At 48.5% G+C, this 10,135-nt stretch overlaps 1 protein-coding gene across 1 annotated transcript; it reads left to right on the plus strand.

The window, feature by feature from the left end:
- Positions 1–167: 167 nt before the first annotated feature.
- TRIM56 (tripartite motif containing 56) lies at positions 168–7,093 on the plus strand. The gene is made up of 2 exons (XM_026651967.1): positions 168–249; positions 3,392–7,093. The coding sequence occupies exon 2, from the start codon at positions 3,411–3,413 to the stop codon at positions 5,460–5,462; it is 2,052 nt and encodes a 683-aa protein (XP_026507752.1). The 5' UTR covers positions 168–249; positions 3,392–3,410; the 3' UTR covers positions 5,463–7,093.
- Positions 7,094–10,135: the final 3,042 nt, after the last annotated feature.

Here is a 10,135-nt window from a genome sequence, read left to right on the forward strand (position 1 = left end):
TGAAAACCGCTCAGGCTGCAGGCAGGGGGTAGCTAGGGGCTGTGTACGGGGTGGGGGGCTCTCAGGGCGGCTCCCTGCTTCAGCGGGGGGGCGCTGGGGCTCCCGGTTGAGAACCACGGCTATAGACTCACAAGATGGCCCCAATCCCTGCTACACACAGTTTACAATTTAACTTGAATGATCAGATTTAGAAATATAGGTGCCTGTCTGCGTGTGCACCTAACTGCTGCCAGTGCGTGCATGGATCAGGTAAGTGCCCATGCAAATGGCCAGATAAACGGGCAGAAATAGCCTAGGCCGCCCGGGGGGGGGGCAAGTGGGGCAATTTGCCCTGGGCCCTGCAGCGGCCCCGCAAGCCCTGGCCCGGCGGCGGTCCGGGTCTTCGGCAGCGGGGGGCCCTTCCGTCGCTCTGGGTCTTCGGCGGCATTTCGTCAGCGGGTCCTTCAGTGCCGCCAAAGACGCGGAGCGACTGAAGGGCCCCCCACCGCCGAAATGCCGCCGAAGACCCGGACTGCCGCCGGGTGAGTACAAGCGCCGCAGCTCCCCCGCTTTGCCCCAGGTCCCCTGAATCCTCTGGGCGGCCCTGGAAATAGCCCTAGCAGAGCTCAGCTTAATTTTTATTTATTTATTTATTTTACTACTGAGTGATGCTTAAGGCAGCATTAATTTTACTGTCCCAGGCAGGCCGCCTCTCAAGTGCCCCTTTGTGGCCTGAGATAGCTCTGCAGCAGCCATGCTTCAACTTCCCCTTTCAGGGGCCTTCTTAAATAAACTCCACAGGGGCTTTTTGCCCAGTAATGCCCTTCCTCCCAGGGTCTAATTAATTGACATAAGAGACAAAACAAAACTCAGTTGTGGGGCTTCTCTTTATCCCTTGAGTCTGTTCGCTGCAGCTCTTCCCTGCCTTGGCAGACCACTGTCGGACCTACCTGGCTGGAGGAGGAGTTGTTTTTTTTGTTTGTTTGTTTGACTGCTGTGGAGGTTGTTCTCTCTGGCCCTCAGCTTTCTTCAGCCCCTGGCTCTGAGGTTCAAACCCTGCTTGCTAGGGGGGGGTTTCCCTCCAGCCCCCCTTGCCCTCTGCGGTCTCTCACACCTTCCCCCCCCCCCCCCCCCATAAGGGAATCACCTGGTCCCTGCTCAGGTGTGCCTGTCTAGTAACTAGGGTTGGCTGGCCCCAGGCCTCTAGCCCTTAAATGGGCTTGCTACCCTTTTACACTAACCCTATGTTTTGTCAGGACATAAGTTTAAGTATTTTGTGATGAATCAAAATAAAATTAATTCATGTGCCTGTTTTTAAGTTGTCCCAGATATCTATGATACACCAAGACAGGATTCACTACTGATTTTGAAGAAATAGCGTCTCCTTCAGAGGTGGACCCATTTTTATTTTACATCCACTGGCAAAAAGCACTAAGTGCCTGTAGAGGGTTCGTGCCGGGGCTCAACCCTCCTGGGGAGGAGGGGAGCCACACCAACTCACTACTGGTGGAACAAACAACCAGTTAGGGCAGGGGCTCAGACCCTCTGGTGCAGGGGCTGAGCTAACAAATAGTTAGTGCAGGGCTCAGGCCCTCTGGCAGGGGCTGAGCAACAGTACAGCAGTTTAGGAGCCCAGGCCCTATGGTGCAGGGGCTGAGCAAACAAATAGTTAGTTCAGGGCTCAGGCAGGGCTGAGCAAACAAACAGTTAGGGAGCTCAGGCCCTCCGGTCAGGGGCTGAGCGACAATCAGTTAGGTAGGTAGACTCAGGTTCCTACACCTGAGCGTTGGGTGAGGGGGAAACCTGCCACCCGTGAGCGGGGTGGCAAGGGGGGGGGACGCAGCCCCACCCACTCCACTGCGTCCCAGCCCGGGGCCCTAGCAGCAGCTCGTGTCGCTGCTGGTCAGTGGGGTGTCCTGACCGAAACAAACTGACATCGGCTCACATGCGTCTGCAGCCTGACCGGGGTCGGCTACCCCCAGGCTACTTCCAAGTTCCCTCTCCGGGCCTACCTCGTCCGTGGCCCCGGATCCAGGCCAGTCCATTAGCATCGGTTCCTCTCGTCCGGGGCTTGGGGGCAGGTCCGGCAGCTCCTTGGGGAAATCTGGCCCCTGGGGCTCTGGCGGTTCCTCCGGGTAACAGCAGGGGCGGAGGGGCTCTGGGGGCTCCTTGCCTTTGTAGTTGGCACGGGGCAGGTCCGACGGCTCCTCCCAATAACGGGTGCGGGGGGGAGGGGCTCCGGCGGCTCCTCCTCGTAGTGAGCTCGGGGCAGCTCCGGCCAGTTAGGGCAACAGTCCCGGGTCTCAGAGGTCTCCCGGCCACGAGCTCCTGGCGGCACGTCCGCTCCCTGCGGCGGCTGGGCCCTGAGTGAGCTCTGGCGGCCCGCCTTTATACTTCCTGTCCCGCCCCTTGACTTCCAGGGGGCGGGAACAGGCGGCGGTGGCTTCACCCATTCAGGTGCCTGCAAGGGTGCTCCCTCTGCCGGGCAGGAGGGGAGCCACACCGACTCACTACAGTGCTAGAAACCAGTACCTTATAGTGAAGTTCTGGGAGGAAAGCATTAATTGGCTTCTGAGGGAGTGCTATAGACGTAAGTCAATTTGGTTTTCATACTGAAATATTCACCCAACTAAAGATTTTTGTTGATGGTGTGAGTAAAAGTTCCGGTGGTTTGTAACTAAATTAATTACCTAACTCCTTGAACTTCCTGTTTTGGGATAAAGTGATTATTTGCTGTGTTAATTTGATGGTTTGATTAAATTGATGATTTAATGCCAATGTTGCTGCTAACGAACCTTATTTCTGACCTTAATATGATAATTGCATTGTATTGTCCATAATTGGTTTGTTAGAATTTGTAATAGACTAATCTTTGGTGTATGTTCTAAAATTCATAAAAAACATAAGAGTTCCTTCAGTAAGTTATTTGAGTCAGAGCCCTAGAGAACTTCAGTGTGTCAGCTGATCCAACTCAGATCCCAGATAGATCCTTCCTTAAATTAGCCTAGTTCTCTCACCTGCCATTCCTTGTGTCTATCTAGACTATACAATTTAGTAATTTTGGGGATAAAATTCCTGGATGCTCAACTCTTTCTTGCCTATGTCCTCAGTGCGAATAGATTCAAACATTTCTGTATAGTGTCAGGAAGCAAAAATTTCCACAGGTGCTCACTAAAGATACACATCCAGCTAAACAGAAGCATGCACAAGGACAGATATATGATGAAGGCCAGACCGTGACCCTATCTCTCTCTCCTCTCACCCATATATCTGCTTCTCTCTTTCTCCTTGTTCCTCCCATGTGTCAGCCTGTCTTTTTCTTGGGATTGCAGCCTTCAGCAGGACTGTCACTCAGATGATGGGTGTAGAAATAAGATGAGTGCATTTTGACTCTTCTTTGTTTTGTTTTCAGGCCTTGTTTGGCTGGAACAATGGCTCTAACCTTTATGTCCTTACAAGAATTAATCAAGGAGGATTTCCTGACCTGTAAAATCTGCTATGATCTCTACACAGTGCCGAAGATCCTTCCATGTTTGCACAGTTACTGCCAGCATTGCCTGGAACCACTAGTGAGGGACGGAGCCCTCCAGTGTCCTGAGTGCCGGCTGCAAACAGATGTCCTAGGAGGTGCCTCAAGTCTGAAAACCAACTTCTTCATCAACAGCCTCCTAGAGTTATTCCAGATTAAACACAACAGGGACTTGGCCTGCACAGTCTGCTCAGATGCCCAGAAGATCTTGACTGCCACTGCCCGTTGTCTAGACTGCAAGGATTTCTTGTGCCAATCCTGCACTCAGGGCCATTGCTGCTCCCGTCTCACTCTTCATCACAAGGTGGTGAAGCTTGAGGAGTTTCTAGCTGGGGAATATGATGCTGAGATGAGGCTGCTTCAGGAGCTGTGCTGCCAGGACCACCAGCAGGAAGCTCTGCGATTCTTCTGTGACACCTGCAGCGCTCCCATCTGCAGGGACTGCCGCATGCTAGACCATTTTCAGCACAAGGTGGTCTCTATGGCAAATGCTGTGCAGCGGGAAAGGCCTTCTGTTGAGCAGCTAATTGACAGCCTGGCAGGAACGATAACATGCATCTCTGAGCAGGAAAAAGCTGTGGAGGAGACAGTAGATAAGTTGAAAACATCAGGAGAGAACATAAAGGAGAGGATCACCAGATATGTGGATGACTTTATCTACTATCTCCAGGCCCAGAAGGAAGCCATTCTGGGCGAGTTGTCTGCTTTTCTAACTCAGCAAATGGAAAGTTGTCGTCTGGTGAAAGAGGAGCTCCAGAGCCAAAGAGATAAAGCAATCAGCACCAGGGAGTTCTCTCAAAGGGTCCTCTATGTGGGAAAGGACTATGAGATCTTACACCTGGAGGGCATGATAAGGAATCGGATTCAGGAGCTCCAGACATATATCCCACAGAAACTAGAGGGCCAAATCCCTGAATTGGCCATAGCCTGGGATCAGCCGGAAATGCTGTCCGAGGCAGCACTCTTCAATCTAGTGTTTCCCAGGGAACAGCCTGAAGGAGACATAGAAACTGTTTTTGAGCCAGATAGCGAGGCATCTGCCTCCCGCAATGAGGAGTCTGAGGATGACCCAGTCTTGCCCGTGGACTCAGAAGAAGACTCCTGTCCAAGCTCTGAAGAGAGTGCTCCTGACACTCTCAACAAGAACCTCTCTTGTTGCAGCAGACGCAGTAAAAGGCCTAAGCGTGTCTGCACTTTTGAGGTAGACCAGTGCTGCTCCCAATTAAAGCCCAATATCACAGGGATTGCTGTTCTGCCTCACGCTGGTGGCATTCTCCTGTTGGATCAGGAGAACGATGAGATAAAGCAGTACAGCGCTGGTGGGCACTTTCAGCAATCAATACCTCTGCCAGATTCAGACGGTGTCTTCTGTGGCATTTCGCTCTGTGGAGATGTCCTAGCTTGCTCTTCAGGTTACTTCCTCTTCTTCCTGACCCTTGAGGGCAAGTTTCTGCACAAGTTGCTGCTAAGAGGATCCGAGTCTTCCTATGCTATCACCTCCTATGAGGACTCCTATATTGCCGTGAGTGAGGGCACACTCTGCTCCATCTCCCTTTACAGCCCTTCAGGACACTGCGTGGGCAGGGTGGTACCCACAGGTTACCATGGGGGGAAGTTCCTTTTCATTGCCGTCAATTACTGGGAGGAATTCATTGTCTCAGACTTCATCAAGAAGCAGATTGTCATCATTGGGAAGTCTGGGCTGATCCTCAACGTGCTGAAAACCTCACACTCGCTGCTGACAAAGCCGTTCAGTGTATGCGTGGACATGTCCAGTAACATTTTTGTGGTCGATCAGTTGAAGGTGATTAAATTTTCCCCAGATGGTAAGACGGGGGAGGTAGTGTTGAGCAACCAAAGTCAGCAGAAGAGACCCCGTGTCCTTGCTGTGGACGACGACGGGCGCCTTGTCCTGGTGCAAGAGGATGGTTACGTTCACATTTATTGCTTCTAGTTTACACCCTAGGAGAATGTGGTCTGAGTGCGCCCAAAGTAGCTGGTTCTGTAACCTCAGGTCCCAAAACCTTGTGTTAATAGTGCGCCAGAGTAATCCCACTAGTACTGTCACCTCCAGATGTGTTACAGAGCTTTAGCCCTGACTCTGGGTGTCAGTGGAACAGACATGTCTGGGCAGGAATCTTTGTGCTCCAAGGGTTTTGAAAATGATCAGAGCCCAGGGGAGCTGGAGATAGAAATAATTTTTCACTAACTGAGATGAAATCCAGATTGCCAAAACTTTCTACTCTCTCCCAGCTCACCTGATAGTTTATGGGGGGGACACTGCAATGTTATAGTCAGTGCTATCAGTACCTGAGGTGAACAGCTGGAGAGCTGGGAATAATGGCCAGCTCTAAGGAAATGGCAGAAGGGAAATGCCTTTGCTTAATGTGCATTTGGTAGTTGGCATTGATGGATGACAGGTGCCTTTGAACTGTTTCACTTTAAAGTAACATCTCTTCCCCTGCCTGCCTTACTTCTGCATCAGCGCTGTGAGCTGGTAGAACTCCGACTTCCACTTTCACTGTTCTGGAGTGTGTCCCAGATTAAGGGAATGTTCAGAAAAATGACCTACTTCTATCTCTCAGCATCCCCTTTGCCATCTTAACCCAACCAGGCACTGAATTTCTTTCCCCCCCCTTCCCCCCACATACAAGTCAGAGTCCTCCTTGAGCAGGATGACCAAACATCACAAAGGAACCTGACACCTGCCAGAGGCTGTGGGAATCTCTGGTCTCAGCATTGGAAGTATCCAGGGAACCTGACCAGCCCCACAAGTGTGAAAAGGTAAAAATGGCTAGAACTGTATCTAAAGATCCCAAGCAGAAAGCGCCCAGCCTTGCTGCAGCGAAGGACTGGTTAGTGCATCCATTGGGAAGGAGGTGGCAGTCACCTCAGTTCAATAGGTGATGCAGCCTTTTACATTCCTTTTTTGTTTAGCCTGTTGAATCCAGGCAGAGTAGTCAGTGCTTGAGCAGGTCTCAGCTTTTGTTTATATTTAGGGATAGAGACTAAAGATTCCTATTGCATTCCAGCTCATCCTACTGTTAACGTTCAAACAGAAATGATTGTTTTACACTAACACTTTTATGCATTTGGATAATTAATAGAGCCTCGTGCTTTCCCTTATGAACTGTTTTCCAAATTTTCTTCTTGTTTTGCTTTAATAAAGTCTGGTGCAATTATGGGTGTGGCAGGCCTCACTAAGGGTCCAGGGCATGACTCTGGCACTGACTCCTTACCAGTGGCCTGAAAATAAGGGATGTTTGCTGGAGCCTTTCCCTGTGTGCAGGACAGGATGTGAGAGCACGTTCACTGGCTTCTTACACTGTGTTGGCAAGAAATGTTCAGGCTTTTACAGAGCAGCTCTGTGGGAGCTATTCAGGCATTTGTCTTTGAGCTTTGTTTTAACACTTGCTGGCAAATGTGCTCTCTTAATGGATTCTCAGGGACCTAGCCACGTGCACTATCATGTAGACATGCATTCTCTCACGCACTCATGCGCACACACACATTAGTATTCACATTAGTGCATACAAAATTATACAAAATTACTAAAGATAGTTAAGACCCAGGCCGACTGCAAAGAGCTACAAAAGGATCTCTCAAAACTGGGTGACTGGGCAACAAAATGGCAGATGAAATTTAATGTTGATAAATGCAAAGTAATGGACTTTGGAAAGCATAATCCCAACTATACATATAAAATAATGGGGTCTAAATTAGCTGTTACCACTCAAGAAAGATCTTGGAGTCATTGTGAATAGTTCTCTGCAAACATCCACTCAATGTGCAGTGGCAGTCAAAAAAGCAAACAGAATGCTGGGAATAATTAAGAAAGGGATACATAATCGGACAGAAAATATGTTGCCTCGATATAAATCCATGGTATGCACACATCTTGAATATTGTGTGCAGGTGTGGTCTACCCATCTCAAAAAAGATATATTGGAATTGGAAAAGGTTCAGAAAAGGGCAACAAAAATTATTAGTGGTGTGGAACCGCTTCCTTATGAGGAGAGATTAATAAGACTGGGAATTTTCAGCTTGGAAAAGAGATGGCTAAGGGGAGATATGATTGAGGTCTATAAAATAATGACTGGTGTAGAGAAAATAGACAACTTCTTGTTACGCCTTTCTCCTAAAGAACTCTTTAGCACCCTGTATTTTCTCCCTATGGAGGTAGTTAAATGCTAATCAAGTCACCACTCACATTTTCTTTGAAGTAAGATAAACAGATGGAGCTATTTACGTCTCACTGTAAAAGATCTGTACGTCTCCAGCCCTTATATAGTTTTTGTGGCTCTTTACTGCACACTCTCTGATTTTTCAACATTTTAAATAATATGGACACCAGAACTGGACAATATTCTTGTGCTGGTCTCACCAATGCCATAAACAGAGGTAAAAATCTCTACTACTCATTATTCCTCAGTTTATATGTTCATGGATCATATTAGCCCTTTTTGCCAGCGCGTCAGACTGGGGGCTCATCTTGAGCTGCTTCCCTATGACCCCTAAATACTTCTCCGAGTCAGTGCTTTCCAGGATACAGTCCCATTCAGTAGGTATGGCCTGCACTCCTTGTTCGCAGATGTATAAAGTTGCCTTTGGCTGTATTAAGAATCATTTTGTTTGAATGGGCCCAGTTTACTAAGCGATCCAGATCATTCTGTACGACTGCCATGTCATTGTTTATCACTTCACAGATTTTTGTGTCCTCCACAAATTTTATCTGCAGTGATTTTATATTTACTTACAGATCATTGATGAAAATGTTAAATGTCAGGCCTAGAAGTGATATCTGCAGGACACCACTGAAGATTTACCTCAAACCTCCCCCCCCACCTCCTGTTCAATCATGATTCCTCAGTGACAATTACATTTAGATATGTCAGTCAGCCAGTTCTTAATCCATGTAACGTGTGCACTACTGATATTCTATAATGCTATTTTTTAAAATCAAAATGTCATGCAACTGTCTTAAAGAAGTCAAGATTAATTACATGTATGCAAGCTTCACAGCCAGGTAGGCATCAGGTAGGTGAGAATCTTCCCAGATGGGAAGCCAAGGGGCCCCCAAGGTGAGTCAATGTCAAAAACATGGATGATGGGATGGATTGCACCCTAATAATAAATAATATATGGAGACATACCTATCTCATAGAGCTGGAAGGGACCCTGAAAGGTCATAGAGTCCAGCCCCCTGCCTTCACTAGCAGGACCAAGTACTGATTTTTGCCCCAGATCCCTAAGTGGCCCCCTCAAGGATTGAGCTCACAACCCTGGGTTTAGCACGCCAATGCTCAAACCACTGAGCTATCCCTCCCTCGACAAGTTTGCAGAGGGCACTAAGCTGGGGGGGAGAGGTAGATACACTGGAGGGTAGGGATAGGGTCCGGAGTGACCTAGACAAATTGGAGGATTGGGCCAAAAGGAATCTGATGAGGTTCAACAAGGACAAGTGCAGAGTCCTGCACTTAGGACAAAAGAATCGCATGCACTGCTAGAGGCTGGGGACAGACTGGCTAAGTGGCAGGTCTGCAAAAAAGGACCTGGGAATTACAATGGATGAGAAACTGGATGTGAGTCAACAGTGTACCCTTGTTGCCAAGAAGGCTAATGCTATATTGGGCTGCATTAGTAGGAACATTGCCAGCAGATCAAGGGAAGTGATTTATTCCCCTGTATTTGGCACTGGTGAGGCTACATCTGAGTATTGCATCCAGTTTTGGGCCCCCCCACTACAGAAAGGATGTGGATAAATTGGAGACAGTCCAGCAGAGGGCAACAAAAATAATTAGGGGGCACATGACTTATGAGAAGAGGCTGAGGGAACTGGGCTTATTTAGTCTGCAGAAGAAACGAGTGAGGGCAGATTTGATAGTAGCCTTCAACTACCTGAAGGGGGGTTCCAAAGAGGATGGAGCTAGGCTGTTCTCAGATGGCAGATGACAGAACAAGGAGCAATGGTCTCAAGTTGCAGTGCGGGAGGTCTAGGTTGGATATTAGGAAAAACTATTTCACTAGGAGGGTGGTGAAGCACTGGAATGGGTTCCCTAGGGAGGTGGTGGAATCTCCATCCTTAGAGGTTTATAAGGCCTGGTTTGACAGAGCCCTGGCTGGGATGATTTAGTTGGGGTTGGTCCTGCTTTGAGCCAGGGGGGTGGATTAGATGACGACCTGAGGTCTCTTCCAACTCTAATCTTCTATGATTCTATGACCGAATGTTCACTTTCAGAGATTGAAAAAAATCAGCAAATGGCAGGGAAGGGATAACAGGAAACTCAAGAATCCTCATGTGCATTCTTTCCCAAGGAACTATCCTTGTGCAGGACCTGATCATTCTTCGTGGGCATTCTCATGAGTGTTCTGACGTCCTCAGGCACCTCATCATGAGAGTAATTGCTGATCTGATCTTGTCCTGTCTTATGGCTGATTGACACACAAAGCCCACAAAATCTTTCTGTCAACACTCCAAGATGGACTCGGTGCTGAGATGGTTGAAGATCACGCTTAGAAATTGACAATAAATTCATGCTGTTGCAATGTTTGGATCATTGGCTAAGTTGCTCGAGTGGACCCCTCCTTGGCCAGGGCTCTGCCTAGAATGTCATCCAGGAAAGAGTA

The sequence above is a fragment of the Terrapene carolina genome, unplaced genomic scaffold (genome assembly GCF_002925995.2).
Source record: "Terrapene carolina triunguis isolate 2854851 unplaced genomic scaffold, T_m_triunguis-2.0 Scaffold110, whole genome shotgun sequence".
Classification (NCBI taxonomy): Eukaryota; Metazoa; Chordata; order Testudines; family Emydidae; genus Terrapene; species Terrapene triunguis.

Bases quoted from the DNA above. Each gene is read 5' to 3' on its own strand.
- TRIM56 (XM_026651967.1), top strand. From the start codon at position 3,411: ATGGCTCTAACCTTTATGTCCTTACAAGAATTAATCAAGGAGGATTTC.